The sequence below is a fragment of the Microtus pennsylvanicus genome, chromosome 7 (assembly GCF_037038515.1).
Source record: "Microtus pennsylvanicus isolate mMicPen1 chromosome 7, mMicPen1.hap1, whole genome shotgun sequence".
Taxonomy (NCBI): domain Eukaryota; kingdom Metazoa; phylum Chordata; class Mammalia; order Rodentia; family Cricetidae; genus Microtus; species Microtus pennsylvanicus.
This window is the reverse complement of record NC_134585.1, coordinates 91,008,100-91,029,970: the sequence shown is the minus strand read 5'-3', so window position 1 is coordinate 91,029,970 and position 21,871 is coordinate 91,008,100. Positions and strand designations below refer to the sequence as shown.

General features: G+C 43.3%; 1 protein-coding gene across 4 annotated transcripts in view; it reads right to left on the bottom strand.

Moving 5' to 3' along the window:
- Positions 1–17,618: 17,618 nt before the first annotated feature.
- The window catches only part of Alpk1 (alpha kinase 1), a 93,439-nt gene continuing 89,186 nt past the window's right edge, over positions 17,619–21,871 (bottom strand). For 3 of the 4 annotated variants that reach the window (XM_075981371.1, XM_075981372.1, XM_075981373.1), the window contains 3 exons: positions 21,692–21,854; positions 20,160–20,346; positions 17,619–19,716 (listed from right to left, as the gene is read on the bottom strand). In XM_075981371.1, the coding sequence (XP_075837486.1) occupies positions 19,517–19,716; positions 20,160–20,346; positions 21,692–21,854 (550 nt within the window). In that variant the 3' untranslated portion in view covers positions 17,619–19,516. The other variant, XM_075981375.1, reaches the window with a different exon arrangement.

The window sequence follows — 21,871 nt, the reverse complement described above, 5'->3', positions numbered from 1 at the left end:
GCTCCTGGCAACTGTTATTCTACTTTATGCTCCTGTGAATTTGATAGCATTAATATATTTCATATAACAGAAATGATCTTACTTTGGAAGCATGAAAGGTACTGTTTTTTCTCCCAGTTTACCCAGCTTCACATTTTTCACATCACTCGTGTGGAAGTGTGTGTAAAATCACACCCCTCACCACAACCAGTCCCGATGGATTACATGGGGCCAATCTCACCTTTGCGTAGTAGCTCATCAAAGGCTCCCATTGTTGTTGGCCCTCCTTAAGGACAGCATCTACCCCTGAAAGAGTCCTGTCGGTTGTGTCTTAGTTAGGGTGTCTATTGCTGGTAAGAAACACCTGGAGCATGGCACTTATTATAAAGGAAACTATTTACCTGAAGTGACTTGTTTACAGTTTCAGAGGTTCAGTTCCTTATCGTCATGGTAGGAAGCATGATAGCATGCAGGCAGACATGGTGCTGGAGGAGTAGCCGAGAGTCCTGCATCTTGCAGGCAACAGGTAGTCAAATGAGACACTAGGCAGTATCCTGAGCACAGGAAACCTCAAAGGCCTCCTCCAAAGTGGCACACATCTTCCAAGAAGGTTACACACACTCCCAAAAAGCCAGACCTTCTAAGAGTGCTACTCCCTATGAGATTATGAGGGCCCATTATATTCAAACTACCACAGGTAACTACGGTTTGTCTCATCTGTTCTAGGAAGGGCCTAAGACAGTTTTACAGGGCTGGAGGGCAGTTTGAAGAGTAGATTGATCTTGGGACACATGGATAAAATTCACTGAGATAATGAAGCCTAAAAGGGGATAGTATGGTTAACTGCCACTAAACCACATACTAAACTGAAGGGCTGTGATGATTTCACTAACTTAGCATATGTGGTGAAACTTCTTTGTTTGGTTTTGCTGTTCTTTGTTTTGTTTTCCATTTGGGGGAATCCAAAGTTCGTGAACTCAAGAGGCCTAGCTCACAGTCTTTCCAGTTATTGAGAGACTCTGTGTCTGGTAGGCCTAAAATTAACCAAATATAACTGGCAGTGGTGGCACACGCCTTTACTCCTAGTATTGACAGAGGTTTCTGCCCTGCCGGGTCCTGCAGTCATTCAGTCCCAAAGAAACACATAGATGCCTACATTAATTATAAACTGGTTGGCTTAGTAGCTCAGGCTTCTTATTAACTAACTCTTATATCTTAACCCATATTTCTTATCTGTGTTAACCACGTGGCTTCGTACCTTTTATCAGCAAGGCATTCTCATTTTGCTTCCTCTACATCTAGGTGAGGACTTCAGACTGGGCCTTTCCTCTTCCCAGAATTCTCCCTGCCTGGCTACTGGCCAATCAGTATTTTATTAAACCAATACAAGTGATAAATCTTTACAGGGTACAAGACCATTGTCCCGGCCGGGCGGTGGTGGCTCACGCCTTTAATCCCAGCACTCGGGAGGCAGAGGCAGGTGGATCTCTGGGAGTTCGAGGCCAGCCTGGTCTACAAGAGCTAGTTCCAGGACAGGCACCAAAGCTACAGAGAAACCCTTGTCTCGAAAAACCAAAAAAAAAAAAAAAAAGACCATTGTCCCACACTATCCCAGCACTCGGAAGGCAGAGGCAGGCAGATCTCTATGAGTTTGAGTTTGGTCTTCAAGAGTTAGTTCCAGGACAGGCTCCAAAAAGCTACAGAAAAAAACCCTGTCTTGAAAAAACAAAAGAAACAAAACAAACAAGCAAAAAAAAAAAAAAGATTTAGCCAAATATTTATGATCAGAAGTGGGTTTCCCAAAGATTCAAGTCAGAAGATTTCTAATATTTCCATGAAACAGAGAAATTTTACTAAACAAAACCTAACATTTTAATTTATCTTCAGAAAGATTTGTGTGTGTGGGCACGCATACGCACGTGTGTGTGTGCATGTGCATGTATGTGTGTGCATGTTGCAGATTCAATTTAGACCCTTGCACATGCTAAGCATATGCTACAACACCAGCCTCTGTTTTCAGAAAGGTTTCATTTTCCAAGGAGCCCATATTGATGACTGGACTAGCCTCAAAAGCATAGAGATCTGACTGCTTCTCCTTCTGGAGGGTTGGGATTAAAGGCATGTACAATCTCCTTAACACTTTTTCTGGCCCTCTCTTTAAAAGGGATGAGGGGGAAGACCCAGCAGGCAAATGCCCTAGTTACATAAGCCTGGAGACCCCAGTTCAGTGTCTGGAATCCACAAAAAGCCAGAAGGGGAAAACAGAAGCTACAAAATGGCTATACACACATGCATCCCTGTGCTGATAGCAATGATAAATACAAATTTATTAAAATGAAAGATAAAAGCGTGAGGAGAGCCAACAGAAGTATTTTTCAAGCTGTGTTAAGGTGTGTCACTGGCAGGTAAGTTACCCTGCACCACTTACCCTCGAAGAGAAATCAGAGTATCTCAGGGCTGGGGGCTGGGATGGGGAGGTGTCTCTTTAAGCTGATTCCAGGTGGAGGGGGGAGGATGTTTTCTTTCATTTGGAGACTCACCTCCCTCATCCCGCCTCCTCCCTCTCCCTCTCCCTCTCCCTCTCCCTCTCCCTCTCCCTCTCCCTCCCTCCCTCCCTCCCTCCCTCCCTCCCTCCCTCCCTCCCTCCCTCTCTCTCTCTCTCTCTCTCTCTCTCTCTCTCTCTCTCTCTCTGGCTCCCTGATCCTCACAGGTGTTTCTAGATTTAAGCAGCATGGATCTGTAAGCCCATCACATAGTCATTGAAAATTGCTCTTCTTGGGGGGGAAACAGATTAAGTCTCGGCTCCTCATGAAAAGCTCTGCTCTTTTTTAATAAGGAAGAGCTAGACTGGACGAGTGCCTACGGCATATTTACCTTCATGAGCTAAAAGGGGGGGAAAGAAAGTTAATTACTGCTCCGAGCAAGTTAGTCTGGCTGTCCTGAGCTGTCTTTTATTAGTTATCCCCTTCATTAATTTCCCGCACTGGATTTGCTGCTAATAGCTGCCTGGTCCCGTCATCTCAAAGCTGCATCTGTGCCATTGAGCCGAAAAGTAGGAGTCTGGCCAAAGGGGGGGGGGGATTGGAGACGGGGTGAGGGGACGGCTATTTACAGATCAGTTCTTATTAACATGACGGGCTGGTGTGTTGAAGAGGGAGAGGGTGGCCTTGGAGCCTAGGGCTGGAGAGCAGAGGGAAGGCCGTGAAATCTGAAAGACCCAGAGGAAAAGGCTTTGGGATTTTCCCTTCTCCTCTGCACCAGTGTTCCTCGAGCGCCAGCTTAGAACTGTGAACTAACAAAGTGTGCTGCCTTTCCCTGAACTTCACCGTAAGTTGTAAAAGTATTAATCTTTTATTAAGCAAGCCCACTTTTCTCATGGTTCCCTTTCAGAGTTTACCAGCTTCTAAGAGACATTAATTCAGTCAGAGACAATGTATAGAATGATATTCAGTTTTCATTCTTTCCCCATATCAGAGGTATGTTATTTTTTTTAAATATTTATTTATTTATTTATCATGTATACAATATTCTGTCTGTGTGTATGTTTGTAGGCCAGAAGAGGGCACCAGACCTCATTACAGATGGTTGTGAGCCACCCTGTGGTTGCTGGGAATTGAACTCAGGACCTTTGGAAGAGCAGGCAATGCTCTTAACCACTGAGCCATCTCTCCAGCCCCCCAGAGGTATGTTATTGTTTGGGTTATACCCGACAAAACTCATTTTTCTTTTTCTTCTTTGTTTTTGTTTTCGAGACAGGGTTTGTCTGTGTAACTTTGGAGCCTGTCTTGGAACTTGCTCTGTAGACCAGACTGGCCTTGAACTCACAGAGATCCGCCTACCTGTGCCTCCTGAGCGCTGGATTAAAGGCATGCGCCACCACCGCCCTGTGTCATTTTTCAGACATTATCATTGACAAGCATACTCTCTTACCTACTTAGTTTGTATTGTCTCCTTTCATTAAAATGTAAACTTCAGGAGGACAAGCTTGTGTTTACCCATGTGTGCGCTGTTTAATGCTGCGAGTTCCAGAATTAAGGTAAATGCTCCCACAGAGTAGAGGTTCAAAACACAGGTGTGTTACAGCTGGATGAAGCCGAACTTGACTGAAGTAAGTCCCAGATAGGACTTACAGGAGGATGAAGTGTGAAGACTGAGGTCATAAATTGGAGACCAACTCAAAACAAATGAACACCTAAGATATTTACAAATGAAAAGAGCTAGATGGTGGTGGCGCACGCCTTTAATCCCAGCACTTGAGAGGTAGAGGCAGGTCGATCTCTGTGAGTTCGAGGCTAGCCTGGTCTACAAGAGCTAGTTCCAGGACAGCTAGGACTGTTATACAGAGAAACCCTGCTTCAACAAACAAACAAACATCACTGAGGGAAAATGGAAAAAGAATTGCAGGAAGTATCTAAAGCAGAAAAACAACACTCCTTCCTGGTTTGTTCCCCTGAGCTTGCTCAGTTAGCTTTCTTATATAACCCAGGAAGGCACCACCCACAGTGGGCCTCTCTCTCACATATCAGACACACATATCAATCATTAATCACTGAAATCTCCCCACACATTTGCCGACAGGCCAATCTGATGAAGGCAATTCCTCAACTGATGTTCCGTCTTCCCAGATGACTCTAGCTTGGGTCAGGTTGACAGAGATAAAACAAACAGCACACATAGATTATTAAATAAAAATCACACTGCCAGACATGGACTGTCTCCTTACGAGTCATACGTTGGTCAGGGAGGCCCTGGAGCTCTTCCAGACAGCACAGGCTAAATCATTGCTTTTGATTGCCCACCACAGCAGCATGGTAAGACTCTTATTGAAAACACCCATACTTTAACTACAGAACGTCGAGAGTCGGTCTCAAACCATCAAGAAACACTTTCCCTGATGGCTAGCTTCTGTGGTTCCTGGAGGCGGGTAGGCTGATGGAGGGGAAAAGACATCATTGATCTATCTCACCAAGGACTGAAGCCTGCATGCTGCAATATTAACCTGTCAGGGAAGGCGGGCCCACCGGTTCAGTAGTGGCATGACCCTTATAGGACAAAAATCACTTTCTGGTTGTCTCTGAGGCCTATTCCTTAGGATAAAACTCCTCCCTAGAGTCCTAGGGATGCAGAAGCAAACCTGGTCCAAAGCCCATGGCAGGGAAGGTCATAGGCCCTAGGGTAGAATATAATGCTGTTTTCTTGCCTTCTAAATACCGATATGCATAGGGCCTGGGCTGCTGTTAACCTCTGCTTGAGGAGCTTTCTTTTGCAGTGGAGCCTAGTCAACACAGGAGCTCATAAGTGGTCCCAGTGCTGAGAGCAAGTAGCTGAATACTCAGTTTTAAGTGGGACATCTTTAACACACACACACACACACACACACACACACACACACACACACCCCACATACATACACACACTGCTGAGGCTCAGGGAACATCAGGGAAGAAGAGGTAGAAAAGAGGTAGGGACTCTACTTCTGGGCTTGCTCACACAAGGTCTACACAAGATCAGGACAGCCAAATTTCCAGCGTCCATGGGGGAGGAGGAGCTCATGAGGCCTCATGGTAATCGAGGAGCTACTGGCAATTGATAGCCGCGAGGCAAGAGGATCATTCTTCTTTTAAAATCGGTAGCTACCACTTGTTTGATACTATTCAACCCTAAGCACGTATTACTCTGGTGTTCTGATGAAATAATCCTAACACGAACTTTATCTTAGTGTTTTTAAGAGCAACTAAGAGAATCAGCTGCGCTCCTGATGCTATGCAATCTGCACTGCCGTCCACTTCCAGAGCTTGCTTGGCATCTCAGAGATTTTGTGCCCACCAAGCAACAGTCCCACGCCACTCCTGCCTCCTGGAAACACGTGTTTTCTTCACAAAACTGCCGTCCTTAGGGAGCTCATAGGAGTAGAATCATATCCTGCTTTCTCTATTGGGTCCTGCTTCTTCCAGCTAATATTTTCAAGATTATTCACATTGGGTGAGATGGCTCTGTTGATAAAGGTGTCTTCCTCCAGACCTGACTACCTGAGGTCGACCCAAGGAACCTCTGCCCTCCACCTTTGTGCCATGACACTGGTGCTGCATGCATGTGCACACATACATACACACACATTTTATCCTTTTTATTTTGGCTTGCTGTAGGTTTAACAAGCTCAGTCACTCCGAATAGAAGTCGTTGTTATTGCAAGTCATTCTCCAAACCACATGGAACAAGTTTCAGTTAAATATAGCGTGGACCACTGTGGTTCTGCTGGTTGAGGGGATGAAAATATGAGGGACAAACAGTAACAACACTGACAAAACTACCACTACGTCTGGAGCATCCATTCTGGGCTAGGTGGTATTCTAGCAACTTCTATGTGCTCTTTCTGATTCTTATAGTTAATTTCTCCTTTCCACTGGGCAAGGATCATAAAGAATAATCCTGAGTTAATCAGGGAAGAGAGAGGAAATAAGTATACCATCGTGGCATAGGAAAATTAAGCACCTCTTTTAACTTCGTCATGGACTCTCAGTCTTTCGATGCCGTGCATATTAAGTAGAAGACACATTTTTAAACTCATAAAATGTGAAGAAAGCTATGCTTGATGGTTACTAAATATTTTAAAAAAGTAACCTATGCTTCAACACTTGCTTTGCAAATGTGTTGACCTGAGTTTGATCCACAACACCCACCTGAACAGGTTTAGTAGCCTCTCTGTAGTCCTAACGCTTAAAGACAGAGACAAGGGATTTACACGGCAAGTTGACTAGCTGAACTAGCTGACCTCCCGAAATCTGGGGCATCTAGTGTGAATACTGGCCCCCATATGTACTTGTATGCTCATGCACATGTACACTCATGTGTGTGTACCAAATGCTAACCACAGGCACATATACAACACACATGTATAGTCATGTGCTGCATACACAAATGTACATGTTGAATACACACACATACATGCGTGGTTCAAGCCCATACAGAGATAAAATTAAAAAAAAAAGCCACACTTGGACATGATTTATCTCATCACTCAGGAGGCAGAGGCAGGTGGATCTCTGGGAGTTTGAGATCAGCCTGGAGTACACAGGAAGTTCCATCCAGCCAGGGCTACACAATGAGACCCTGTCCTCCCACAGATACATGTCTGTGTTTCATTGAAGGCATGGCACATAATAAAGTTTAGCAGACTGTATTAATTGTCCTAGAAGACTGGGGCTCAGGCCATTTTGGCGACATAGCAGTAGAGTACTCCTAGAGATAATGACATCACATCTCCAGAGTGGAGAGCAGATGGCCCTCAAAGCTTTGGGTGTGTGGCTTGCAGATCTACAAACAACAGCATAAACCCGCAGTGGCGTAACACTAGTCTCTTTACTTTGCCCAGTTTTGATCCGTGTGCCACAGATGACTTAATTTTAGTGAAACGCGCGCTAGAAACTCCTGCAGACCGGAAGAAGGACAGGTCTCTGTTAGGCCATGGGGCGTGGGTTCCAGCATTTTGGCTTTGTTAGAAGCCCAGACAAAACTCAACAAACAAATAAACAAAAAGAGCGCCCCTCCCCACCCGTCTACGCAGGAGCCAATCTCTTTTCCACAGTCATTATCATTCAGATGAGTCTTTTCTGAAACAAAGCTGTGGGCTTGGACACAGCTTTTCCAAGGCTCTAGGAATGCCTTTCTTATTTGGATTTACAAATAGAGAGGGCCCTCTGGATCTAATTAAGAGATTTTTCACCTGCCATCATTTATTCATGCATCTCACAAACATTCGTTAAGCACGTGCGGCGTTTAAGGCCCGGTGCTAAACACTGGTTACACTGAAAGTTGGCCCACAATGGACCAATCATAAACTCATACTCTTAATTAATCTTGTGATTTTTAATGATTTAATTCTTTCATTCACCGAGGCGAGGCCTTTTTAACAAAGAAGTGCCAGGCTAGGCACAGGGGTTGCCAAAATGAACTCATGGCCTCTGGTTTTACGTGTTCATAATCCAATGGGGGGAGGGTGTGTGTGCAGAAACAACTAATTATTGTGCAATTGAAGTTCCATCAGAAAAGTCTGCAGTAGCTTTAAAGGAGGGGGGAAAGGAGAGAGGAAAGATAGATAGATAGATAGATAGATAGATAGATAGATAGATAGATAGATAGATAGATACATACATACATACATACAGAGAGAGAGAGAGAGAGAGAGAGAGAGAGAGAGAGAGAGAGAGAGAGAGAAGTTACAGAAGGTCTCCTTGAAGACAGTTTTGCAGGCTGATGCAAGCACAGGGAGACAGTTGGGAGGGAGCTGCTCTGCTTCCCTGAGAGGGTGGGATTCGACCTGGAGATCAAGCTGGAAAGTTATGGAGGGAGAGAATCATGCTTGAGAACATGTAGGGAGGTCCAGGTGCCCTTGCTGATATAAGAATAGCTTTTAAAACAATACGCTTACTACTTCTGTGAGAATTCCATACAATATATTTTGACTGTATTAACATCCTTTTCCCAATTCTTCCCAGATCCTCCACAGTCTCAGTACTCACCCAGCTTCATGTTCTATCCTCTTCTCTGTCACTTTAAGAGAAACTAAAACAAAACAAAACAAAAAAACAACAACAAACCCCATCCAGTCCAACTTGTATTGTCTGACTCCTCTGAGACCTGGGACTTGATCTGGAATGTAAGAGTCTACTAGGTGTCGGATCATTAAAGAAAAATGACATTTCTTCTCTAAGCAGCTAGAAAATGCCAACAGCTCTGCAGTTAGGGTTGGAACTTCCTCCCGACTTCTCCTTTCTATGCTGGGATTCTGCCCGGTTTGAATTTGTGCAAGGCTTGTGCATGCTGTCACAACCACTGTGAGTTCATATTAGCATCTTCCCTGTTGTGTCTGGAAAATACCGCTACCTTGGAGTCATCTGCCACCTTATACCTAAGGTGACTCTTAAAATTCTTCTCATAGACCCCTGAGCCATGAGGAGAGGGACGATGTGATGTCGACGCATCATTTAGAGCTGAGAATGTCTCTGACTCTTATTCTTTGCATGTTGTCCAGCTGGGGGCCTCTGTGTTAATCACCATCTACTGCAGGAAGAAGCTTCTCTGACGATGGTTTGGAAGTGCATTGCTCTATGGGAATAGCAGTTAGTCACTAGGAATCATTCAGCAGAGTAATCTTAGTAGGCTTTCCCATAGGGCCCATGGCCTGTCTAGCCTCAGGTTCTTGCTCTAATTGACAGTGTCAAGTTCCATCTTGTGGATGAGCCTTAAATTCAATTTTTTAAAAAACAGTGATTGGTTACGCCCATAACATTTGTGCCACTATTGCACAAGCGGGCATATTTTTACCAGGGAGCTTGTTATTATAATTCTCAGGATTCATAACTGGGTAGGTATTATTAATGATTTTTCCTCTGGCAGTGTGCTTTGCACCTTCTAGAACTGCTAGTGGGATGAAGCTCCCAGGTAAGGTCCAGTTTGATTTCTCCACGTTCTATGGCTCAAACATGTGATTTATTCAGCAGTAAGTTCCTACTGTCAGCTTCTGAAGGGTAATGGGCTGCAATGTTTGTGGGTCTACGGGACCCTACTCACAAACAACTCAAAAGGAAGTAACCCATTCCTGGTACTGGGATATTTATTAGGAGTGAGTATGTGATGTCTAGTTGGGGTACTGTCCCCCATTATAGGGTAACTCCACTTATATTTTTCTACATATCTCCAACAGGAGTAGATTTATATGTGTTTTTTTCCAAAGGTCTTTAGTATTTGTTAATTCCTCCCCATATTTTCTTCTCTACCCTTTCCTCCCACCCCCACACAATTTAATCCTTTCCTTCTATTTTTAATACTTCATTATATTTCTCTCTTCTTTGTTATTTTTTGGGGGGGTTTCAAGACAGGGTTTCTCTGCAGCTTTGGAGCCTGTCCTGGAACTAGCTCTGTAGACCAGGCTGGTCTTGAACTCACAGAGATCCGCCTGCCTCTGCCTCCTGAGTGCTGGGATTAAAGGCGTGCACCACCAATGCCTGGCAATATTTCTCCCTTCTTTGAAAGATTCCCCATTCCTGATCCCTTACTAGCTACCTAACTTTTGTGGACATTTCAAAAGAAACATTTATATCTAAAGTTAAAAAGCTAGCGTCCACATATGAGAGAAAACATGGTAATTATTTTTAAATCTGAGGAAGGGTTACCTTACTCAGAATGATTGTTTCTGGCTCCATAAATTAACTCAGAAATTTCATATTTTCTTAACAGTTGAATAGTATACCATTCTTCAAATGTGTCATTTTTTCATCATCCATTCATTAGTTGATAGACTTCTAGGCTGTTTCCATTTTCTGGCTATTATGAATGGAACACCAATGAATATGAATGAGCGGGTATCCCTGTAATAAGATATAGAAGCGTTTGGGCATATGCCCTAGAGTGAGATAGCTGGATCTTGTAGGTCTATTTGTATCTTTTGGAGGAACTTCCACATTGATTTCTACAGGGGCTGTACCAGTTTGCGCTCCCACCAGCAGTGAATGAGTGTCCCCCCACCCAATTGCTAACAGGCTTGGCTATCTTTTTTGTTTGGTTTTATCTTGTTTTGATCTTGGCCCTTCCAAAGAAACCTCAAAGTATGACCGGTGGCGTGGTGGAGCACACCTTTAATCCCAGCACGCAGGAGTCAGAGGCAGACAGATCTTGGTGAGTTTGAAGCCAGGCTGGTCTGCAAACTGAGTTCCTGGACAGGCAAGACTACACAGAGAAACTCTGTCTTGAAAAACAAAAACAAAACAAACAAACAAAAAAGAGACAAATCTCAAAGCAGTTTTAATTAGCATTTCTCTGATAAGCAAGAATGTTGAAAATTATGTTTACCTCCATGCCCTGTTTCTCAGTGGGTCATTTAGGCTTTATTATTGTTATTTTGATCTTTAGGGTTTTCAATTCTTTCCGGTAATGCTTTTTTCCCCATTCCATAGGCTGCTTCTACACTTGACTTATGGTGTTCTTTGTGGTAATAAAAATTTTTAGTTTCACTGTGGTCCCATCTGTCAATTGTTGGTCTTAATTTGTATGCTACCAGGGCCTTTTTCAGAAAGGCCTTTCTTGTGACAAAGAGCTCAAACTTATCACCTAATTTCTCTACTTTCAGATTTAGGGTATCAGGTGTTAGGCTGAGGTCCTTGATCCATTGTAGTTGAGTTTTGTGCACAACCAGAGATAAGGATCGATCTTGTTTTTTTCCTTTACATGAATCTCTTTATCAGTATTTTTATCAGCATCATCTTTTAAAGAGGCTGTCTTTTCTCTGGTGTGTGATTTGGTCTCTTGGTCAAACATGAGGTATCTGTAAATACGTGGATTTATGACCTGGTCCTCAATTCTATTCCAATGATCACTATGTTTTATTTTTTTAAATGCCTCTACTAGAATCTGTTTTATTATTATAGCTCTCTGGTGTAACCCAGACTCTGGAGTTGTGATATGCCCACCAGTTCCTTCATTGCTCAGGATTGTTTGAGCTATCCTGGGTATTTTGATCTTCTTGCCTCAGTACAGAGTATCTGGAACTCCAGCTGTGCAGTATTCCACCTGAAGAGTTAAGTACTCTTGGGAAAGTGAATTTAACAAAACTACATTGGAAAAAGAGGTAGGGTAATGCTGACATCAAAATGCCTTTCTTGGGGCTTAAAGTGTAGATCAGAGTGAGGTGTTTGCTTGGTATACACCAAGTTCTATGTTCATATCTGTAGTTGCACCCAAACAAAAGAAAAACAACACTTGGTCCTTTTTTGAAAACCAACCAAAAGTGACACCATGCAAAGTCCTTCACAGACGTTATTTCTAACTGCTATAGCAGTGTCCCCAAGGTGGGTCTGAAAAACAACAACAACACAAAAACAAACCTCTTCTATGTGGGGACACCAAGGCTCCAAGTGACCAAGAGGACTTAACTGGGACCGATTTGCTTATGAGTGTCAAACTTAGGTGCATTTCTATCTAATTTCCTCAACACTGCCCTCCATGGAGGCCCGAACGTTTCTGTAAGTGCTGAGAATGGACCTGATCGCCAACTGAAGTTTCCCAGCCACCCCGCAGAAGGGAAGGATTGGCGAGGATATGTAGCTCCAGGAATTATTTCAGAGGGCAAGTATTTGTTTGCTAATTTCTTTTTATTTTTTTTTAGTCTCAGTGAAGGACAAAGGAGAAAAGTTATAGAACATGGGTGTGGGAAAAGTGAAGGCAGAGCGCTTCCACAGTCCTGCCATCCCATGCCGGAAATCAGATGGGTCTCTAATTGAACCCTTTGTTTATTGAGGCAAGAAAAAGACACTGTGCTTAGCGATGTCTGCATCAACTGGACTCACATCAAGAGGGAAAGTTATATCATCAGATCTTCACCAATTTATTCCCTTAGAAAACTTGCACAGCAAGGAAGATGCAGTCGAGAGAATATTGCATGAAAATTCTAAACAAGTCAGTAACGGAGTGGTCCTAAGTGGTTGAAGTGAGTGCCATCATCACTTCGCAGCGGTGGTGTGGTTGAGAGCCTAGGATTTCCCATGGTTCCACCTCTAAGCCTCTAAAGCATTCTAGCACCCAAGGAGACCAGTGCATCAGAAGCTCTGCCGTGAGCATAACATCTCATCTATTGTCCTGGAGGTCTGTTCTAGAAACCACCTTTTGGGCGTGTCTTTTCATGTCTTTCTGAAGTCCTATCTGCTAGGAGTGACGACAAGGGTCACTCCTCAATACTGAGGACCACACACTCAGAGAATCGGTGACAACTGAGAAACAGCCATCCACAGGCAATATTTTAAAACAGTTTGAAAATCAATCTTAGGCTCAGCGGTTGAAAATATATACTCATAATTAAAAACTAAAACAATAAATATTCAAAAAAATCTTAGCAGTTTGAATCTCGACTTGGGTTCCTCTGGCTTTCTTAGTCTTAGCACTTTTGATAAGATTTTGATTTACCTGTGACTAAGGAAATTACTCGAATTATTTTGCATGGTCAAAAGGGAAATGGAAAAATCATCATTCCAATAGAAGACGCTGCGATAAATAAGCAACCCCTCATCCAGCTCTCCTTCAGCAATTGCATGATGTTGGCACGACCAAGCTAGAATAATAATCACTAAAAACATCATTGTCTTGATTACTGAAATGACTGTTAAGATGAGTGGCTATAAAGACATCACCTTTCCTTTGACATCTTTCAATTTTGTCTTCTAAGCATTTGAGATGCATACTAGTTGGAAAATGTTTGTAATTGGACCCTTTTGGGCAAATCTTCAAACATGATTAAAGGGGTGAATGTCAATCCACACCAAAGGGCCAGTGTGCTCAGTTCCCACCAAAGGACCTCTCCGTCCTAAGCTATATTTTAATCCAACGTTTAAGAACATGAAGACAGTCTTTTGACATCTTGGACAATTTCAAACAGTCTGTCCTCTGGTCATTCACTGTGATTTAACCACTACACATAAAAAAGTTGTTGACCCACATCGGTTGGATCTTAACAGTTTTTTTGATCACCTGCACTATCCCCTCTCCCAACTGGGGGCTGAGTGTAATTCCCCCTTGTACAGAGTGACGTCTGAAGATGCTTAGGAATGCCTTTTTGGTGGTTGGCAGAATCCCAGCTTAACTCAGATAGGAAAGCAGAGCACTGTGGAGTAGAGAGAAGACAGAAAGCAGGGGACAGGCTCAGGTCTCTCAGGTCTCACTCACAGCTGATGTCGCCAGTCAGCAGAGCTGTGGAGCTCTGACTAGACAGCCCGATTTCAGACTGTTCTCACTGGTGCTTGTCTGTATGCCCTAAGCATTGGCAACTGCTTTTGTCAGGACAATTTGCAGTTTTGAGTCTTTGCATATGCTACATTTCCAAAGCTTCCAGGCTTTCGTGCTCTGAGCCTGTATGCCTCCCCATTGACAGATCTTGTTAACTTGTCTAGGATGAGACCGAGGCTGGCACATGGATGCTTGTGTGTGGGCCCAGCCAGGCTCTCTGCATGAACTCGCCCTGGAGGCTGGGGAAGGATACAGCTGGCCAGAGGCTCCTGGCTCCCATCTTCCATCCTCTCTGCTGCAGGTGGCTCCGTGATTGCTGCCCAGCCCAAGGGAACACAGCCCACGATCCAGGTGCTGAGTCCAGAGAGAATGTTCCCTATTGAAATCTTGTTGGGAACATGGCCCCTCAAAGCCAGTCGCTGTGTGTTCTTCTGTTTTGTGGAAAGACCATGGAAAATGTCTAACAAAAGTGTTTAAACAGCCCCTTTCATTTCTGGTGATTTGTGTAGGGAAAAGAGTTTAAATCTCATGACTGTCTGTAACAGAGAAAATACATGAAGTCCAAGGCTGACTCTTGATCATACGATATACTTAAACATAGACACACTCATATAGAGTATGTTGTATGTGTGTATACACTGTATATATTTCACAGAATAGAGATGAAAACAGGTGAAAAATGACAAATTAGCATATTTTAAATCTCTATGAATAGAAAACTATACTTTAAAAATATAATAATAGGGAAAAATTTTTAAATGGTGTTGCCTGAAATGATGAGACCCAGAAGAAAACCCAGAATTCCTTTTAATCAGTGCTATTTATGGTAAGTTTTAAAGGTTTGAGAAATCTTTTTAGTTAAGCATATTTCATCGGAAAGAAATGGCCTTTTCTTGGGCTGTGCATTTTCACTTCTACCACTGTTTGTTGTGACGCGAAACACTTTGATAAGTAATTTGTCTTCTTGTTTTTGAAAATATTTCCTGAGAGCAAGAATAACAGCTACATATTTGATTATGTAAAAGTAATACTTTGTGTACCGCACTTACTTGCCTCTGCCTTGGGAGATTAAGGTTCTAAGCCTCGCCTCTCACTATGAGCTTGTGGCTATAAGAGATTTATTGAAAATTTGATTAGCGTGTGGCTGGGACAATAGAACAGCAGCCTCGATAACTGGACACTGCGGATGACAGATCTGTAACTTCCTCTGATGAAGCCCACTGCCTGGGGGCCAACGGCTGCTCATTTATTTCGCCAAATTTAAATCAATCGTGGCGGCAATCAGACTATAAATTGTGTGTCCATCTCCGGTAATCAAGTTGGCATCTTCAGCAGCGAAGACTTGTACAAAGATTTCACAGCTCCCCTTTCAAACTGGATTTCTCTTTGTGCTAGCACACGCAAGGAACAGAGACAGCGCTTAGCCGTAGAATAACATTCTTTTTCTCTTCTCTTCACACATTCTCTGCCTTACCACCTAGTAGTCCGGGCGAGGGTTTTCAGCTCCTGTGAAACTGCCACTTAACTGCTGGAGGGGGATTCTTTTGTCTGGGCTTTGGAACAAGATAACCGACTTAATCTTCCTAGGAACACGTGAGTCGCCATGTATCATTTTAATCTGTGAAACACTCGGGCTGAGTACTGTCACATGCCGATTTTGCTTTTCTATGAGAAAGTGACTCCCTGGCTCAGTGATGGATGGCTTGTTCCCTTTATACAACAGTCAAGATGGTGAATGCCCTGGGGTGACAGACAAGAGTGTGCAGTGGGAACCGGGGCAAAGCTGATGGCCCAGTTCAAGTTCACCTGACAAAGCCGGTGCAGTTTGCAAGCAGCATTCGAGAGAGGATTATTCACACTTGCATTATATTTCTGAATGCATTTTCTCTCCCGTGCAGCTGCAGAGCTCCGGCGCACTGGAGGCTTATGCACCATAATAAAGAGATTTCTTTTCTCTTTCATTCTCTCGTTTTTTTTTTTTTTTTTTAACGTGTTACACCTAGTTTCTACAGAACTGTTCAGGCTGAGGACGTTGTCTGTATATCCAAATAATACAAAACAAACACTTTCTTCAGAACAATGGCCCCATTAAAGTCAGGAACGCTAAAGTCAGTACTGTCAGCCTGGTAGTTCTCATCTCTGAAGGGGTAAAGACTAAATATTCTTAAGTTGAACTTAACTCCTGAAACTCAAGTTTTAAGACAAAATTCTGCATACTCAATAAGTGAGAGAATAAAATCAAAGTTCGTTCAATTTAGAAAAATGATAATGGAGCTTTCCAAAGACTTCCTTGAATTCTTAGTGTTCATCTGATGAATAGTGGGATACGTTAAAAGATGGAGAAGGAAACTGGACAGTTTTAAAGACTAGCAAACTAGGTTTCTGTATAAAATAAGGGTCGGATTGAGAAAATTCTGAATTTTAATTTTGTTCTAGCTGCAGAGTCATTTTTTTTTTTAAGTCCAGTGGCCCAGATACTGCCTATTGCTTCTTATCTTTGCGGCAAGAAGAAGGGAGCCATTGCCATCACTGAACAAGACACACACACACACACACACACACACACACACACACACACACACACACACACGTCTCTGGCAGCTCGAAAAACCAAAAAACCAAAAACCAAAAAACAAAAAAAACAAAAAAAAACGTGCTAGGCAATGAAGACACTGCAGGCCCAGTGTACCCTGGTGAGGCATTTAGCCACTAAGGCTCCCGGTGATTCCCAACCTGCCCTTTGGCACTCCCGACACTGTCCCAGGACAGAACACTCTTATAGCCTGTTACAGGCACTGTGGTTACTGCCTGGCTGGCTGCTGGATTTCTCTCCCAGCTGGAAGAAAACTGTCAGGTCCTCTGGAAGAGAAGGAGGAACCAAGACCACTGACCCTCTGCCCAGAAGGGAGAAGCCTCTAGTAATGACTGCGTGAGAGACAGTGGATGCAGATTCCAGGTCCTGCTGACTACAGCCCCCACTGACTCCCCATTGCCACCTAACAGACTTCTAGCTAAACCAACCCCGATTTCCGACCTACAGAAACTGCAAGGTAGTTAAGGAATGCAGTTTTTAAGCCCTTATGATTAGGAAACACTTGTGCTAGTGACAGTATTAGGTAAATAATAGAAAGACATTTAGCATTCAGCTCCAGTGTGGATAATATGGTCCAATCTTAGGTTAGCACTGGTGCAGGCTGAACAACAGCTATCCAGTTATCTGGGGAGCTTAAATAGGCTGCCATGGGTTGCAATGGGGCCTGGGAGAATAACGGCTCTTGGGTAAGATGTTTTTCAAAGAAAGTTGAAGAGTTAATTTCCAGCTAGCATACAAAATAACGGACTTCAGTATGACATTTTCTTTAACATTTTAAAATTATTTTTATGACTGGTGTGTGTGTGTGTGTGTGTGTGTGTGTGTGTGTGTGAGGGAGGGAAGGAGGGAGGGAGGGAGGGAGGAAGGGAGGGAGGAAGCGGGCATGGGAATGCTGCAGGGTGTGTGGAGGCCAGTGGACATCTTTCAGGAGCTGGCTCTTTCCTTCCACCCTTTTGTACACTCCAGAGTTTGAACTCAGGCCATAGGCTTGCACAGCGTTTTTATCTGCGGAGCCATATCGCTGACCCTATTATGACATCTTCATACGCTCATATCCCCTCCCCCCACACTGTCCTTTCCGATCACTTCTCTCCCCAAGTATCTCTTCGGCCTTGACGTCACACATGTGCTTAAATTTAGATTGCACATATGACCAAATATGCAGGGTTTTGTCCTTTCCCCTTCCATGATTCTCATGTGGTCAGAATCCACACAAGAAAGACACAGGCAACCATGCTGATTAAGCCAATTAAAAGCATGTGCATCCTTTTATTAGCTGGCGACCAAGAATGGGCCCATGAATGAAAGTATTTTGGGGTTGAAGCTCAGGGCAAAAGTCACAAGAGCATTAACTCACAACAGAGTTAGAGGAGGGCCAGAGCAGCCTTGGTTTCTGGCAGGACATAGTAATTATGTCAGACATACCATGACACTTATTCTGGACTTGTACCTTCTTCAGTTATTTTACAAAGGTCGATACATCGGGATGGTCAAGGTCATGGGGATGTCAAAAGTGTTGCCAAGTCAGCTGTAACTGTTGGTGGGTGGAGGGCTGAGCAGTGTTTATGCAGACTTGAAACGGAGTCAGGACAAGATGGTATTTCTTTAGCCACTTCCCTGTAACTTTCCTGGGGAGATGGAAACAAACGTCATCCCAAACCAACCAATGACAAACGAAAGTAATTATCCCACTCAAATCTAGGGTGGGTGCCGCGCACCATGCCCCCGTGTCTGCGCTCTGTGCGCTGGCACCCAGTTCACAAGCTTCAGGCAAGGGGCTGGAGGTTAAAATACACAAACACACACAGATAGAGAGACAGCGACACGGGTCATCCTTGAATTCCCCAAGAATGCCCCCTTTATTGTGTTCAGGGGTAGATTATATAGAGATAGCCATGCCCCAGCCAAGCCCACCAGAAACCACTCTCCTGCCATCAGGAACTCCTGAAGGTCTCGTGCTCAGAGCAGCTGTAGGCACTCAGATCAGAGGATTATAAGAAATTCAGGATCTGGGGTTTCACTGCTCCCAACAGGTGGGTCAGTTTGACACGATGCAGGTTCATCTAGGAGACAAACCTCTGAGCATGTCCAGGAGGGAGTTTTTAGATTCTGTTAACCCAAGTGGGAAGACACACCCTAAATGTGGGTGGTAGCCCTGAGGCATTTTCAGCCCTCCCTTTGTACAGGTCTTCCAGCAGGAACTAAAACTACTGATCTCATGTGCAGAAAAGCTATGGGGAAAGAATGGGCTGTGGTGACCATGGGGTACGTGATCATTCTTCCGTCATCTCTCATCGACTGAAATGCAGAAGATAGAAACATGGAAGAATTGGAAAGGAAGCCAGAACACAACGCTATCTGGTATCACACACAAACATGAAATAAACATTGGTGAATTCATCTCAATTAAAAAAAATTCTTTGTGGAACACAGTTTTATAAAAAGTAAAATGTCAAAAGAAAAACAAAAATTGGTTATCAGAAGAGTCTGAGCTTTTTATTTTATTTGTTTTTAGAGACAGGGTTTCTCTGTGTAACATTCCTGGCTGTCTTGGAACTTGATTTTTTAGACCAGGCTGGTCTCCAACTCACTGAGATCTGCCTGACTCTGCCTCCCAAGTGCTGCAATTAAAGGCGTGCACCACCACTGCCCAGCTGAGTCTGAGCTTTTTAAATGTACACAGAACTCTCAGGTTAGTAGGAAAACAGCAATACTGTCAAGCATAACAGATAGTAACCAAAATCCTCCAAATAGATGAAAAAAATAAACACACACACACATGCAAAACAACCCCCTCCAAACCCAAATCACAATGACTTAAACGACAGAAGTTTATTTTCAGCCGAGTTTTCTATCCTATATGTTGTCTTCACCATACAACTCAGGACCTCCAACATCATATACAACTATACATCATATACAATCCAGTACAGCCCCTGACATGTTCCCGTGTCACAGGGAGCAAGGTCTGCAGAATCTTGTCCTGGCAAGTAAGTGTGGGTCTGGAACTGACGTTTTCCAATTCCTCTTGTAAGTCAATGGCTGGAATCATACATTTCCAAATTCTCTTATAAGTCAACGGCTGAACGGATCAATCACGCCATGCTGTGCGTCCTGGGAGAGGCAGATTGGATGCTTGGCTCCTGAAGGGCTGTCAAGCTGCCAACCTACAGCCTACAGGTTACTTGGTTTCTCTAAGGAAGGTCTAGTCAGAGAAAGACGGTGACATATTTCATTACATCTTGTGTGCTGGTTATTAAAGAAGTAAAATATCCCCCGCTTTCCAAAATTTGTAGTGACATCTTTCTGATCGACAGAGTGAATCTGAGGGTCGGTAAGATAGATGAGGCCTTTTCCATTGCCAGTCACCCAACCTAAAAGAGAACGGATTGTCTGAACACCACATGCACCAGAAATGTCAGCACATAAAAACATGCACACCCGTGCAAGCTTACACGCAGGTGCACACACACATGCATGCTTAAAGAGATACATGGAAAACTTGATCATCCTGGGGTTTATATTTAGTAAGTTTCTGCCAAGGATGTGAAATGTGGTACCAAAAAAACTGATTTTATTTGTATCCACTCAAGTGAGTAGAAGTTTCTAGGGACCACTCTGCAACTGAGCCCAAGAGACCATAGCATGGATAACAAGATGCTCAAGTCACTCAGGAATCATTTGCAACATGCAGTAAAATCCATAAACTTAACTCCAAATAGTACCTTTCACACAGAACGGTCTATGAAACATGATTAATGACTAGTGAAATCAGTTGCAATATTCAAAATAAAAAGTAACCCCCTGCTTTACATACCTTGCAAATCCACCACAACATCTCTGTGCTTAGAAAACTCATAAGAAAAATGGCCATAAGCCAAGCCATATTCTGTAGCTTTGTACTCAGTTTTGACCACTTTTGTGTTATTTGACAACTTGACGAATTCTCCCAGTATGTAAGGTTCCACACTGATGCATCCCTTGATAGTCTTGTCTTCCAAAATCTGAAACATAAAGATGGGAGGCAGTACGCACAGTGGTGAAGGCAACAGTCTCTGCAGTGGGCTGGATCTCAATTTGGGCTGAGGTTCTGCCTTGGAGATTTATTACTCTACACTTCACTTTCCTCAGAGGTGGGTCTAGGAGTCATAATAATAACTCTTTAGTTTTCTCAAAAACATTAAATGATGAAACAAATACAAAGTACCTAGCATTACCTGTAGCGTAAAAATAAATATAAAGTGATTATTGTTCATAGATTAAATTACTTACTTAAGAAATTTGGTCAGGTTAAAAGCGCTGGCTACTCTTCCAGAGGACCTGAGCTCAGTTTCCAGCATCCATACGTTGGTTCACGTCTATAAACCCAGTCCTGGAGATCCAATGCCCTCTACTGGCCTCCAGAGGCACAAAGCACACAGTGATACACAAACAATGTAGACAAAATATTCATACCCGTGAAACAAATTAGGGCACAGAGACCTTGCTTCAGGCTGGCTTTCCAGAGCACGTGAGTGGAGCATGCCGTGGGACTAGAGGCTAATAGCTCATGCATTTCCATATGATGAGCTTGACTTACAGGTTAGGGTCAATGCCTGTAAGACTCTTGAATACTTTCTGATGTGAAGGTACAGATCAGATGATAGCTATATTATAAACCCTAAAAAACGAGTTGAAGTTTTTCTGGGCAATGAAAAAAATCATTACAAATATGAATACAGGAAGGAGCTAGTCCATATTGGAGAAACAGGGTATTCTTGATCCAAAAAGGAGAAAATGGGAGATTTGCCTTCATCTCTTTCAAGTGGTGTTTAGTGGAGACAGAATGGTTTCAATGTCTCTGGATCCAGGAGAGAGGAAGACAGATTGGGTCAAATTTAAGAATTTCCTGAATTTGAAAGGAAAGTACTTATTTTTTTTTCTTGCTAAGTGTGTTTAAGATACAGCTTAGTATCACGTGGTTGCAAGGACTTGGAGAAAGAAAGACACAAGGGGTTTATGTATCTTGCTGAAGGACTAATTTGTTCAAAACACAACCTAGAGAGACCTTTGCAGAGACAACACAACAGGGCATGTCTAGTGAGAGTGCTAACCAGATCTCAGGGTCGGCTGTCACTCTAATGTCACCCCTTGGACTGTCTAGTTCAAGTGAGAGTGTTGGAGGAGGGCAGAGGTCACTTTCCTCGTGGATCTTTTTAACAGAAAGAACTTGATGAAGAAGTCTATTAACTGAATGTGTTAAGATCTTGCCAGGACCATGTTAGAAGCCTGACTTGGAATAGAAATAAAACCTAATATCTATTTGTAGGTTTGTTTAATGAACCAAACTCATGCTTTCGAAGTCCTCACCAGCAATACTGTGGATGGGATGTAGAATATCTGCGTTGGGATCTTTTGTTCGTAGAGTCTTTTGTTAAATTCCGTCACATAGTGCTGCGCCGTCATCTGCCGCTCCACATCTGCGAAGTGATGCCGCAGCCCCTTCCGCTCCTTGTATTCCTTCCCAACGTATCTGAGGACAGAACACAG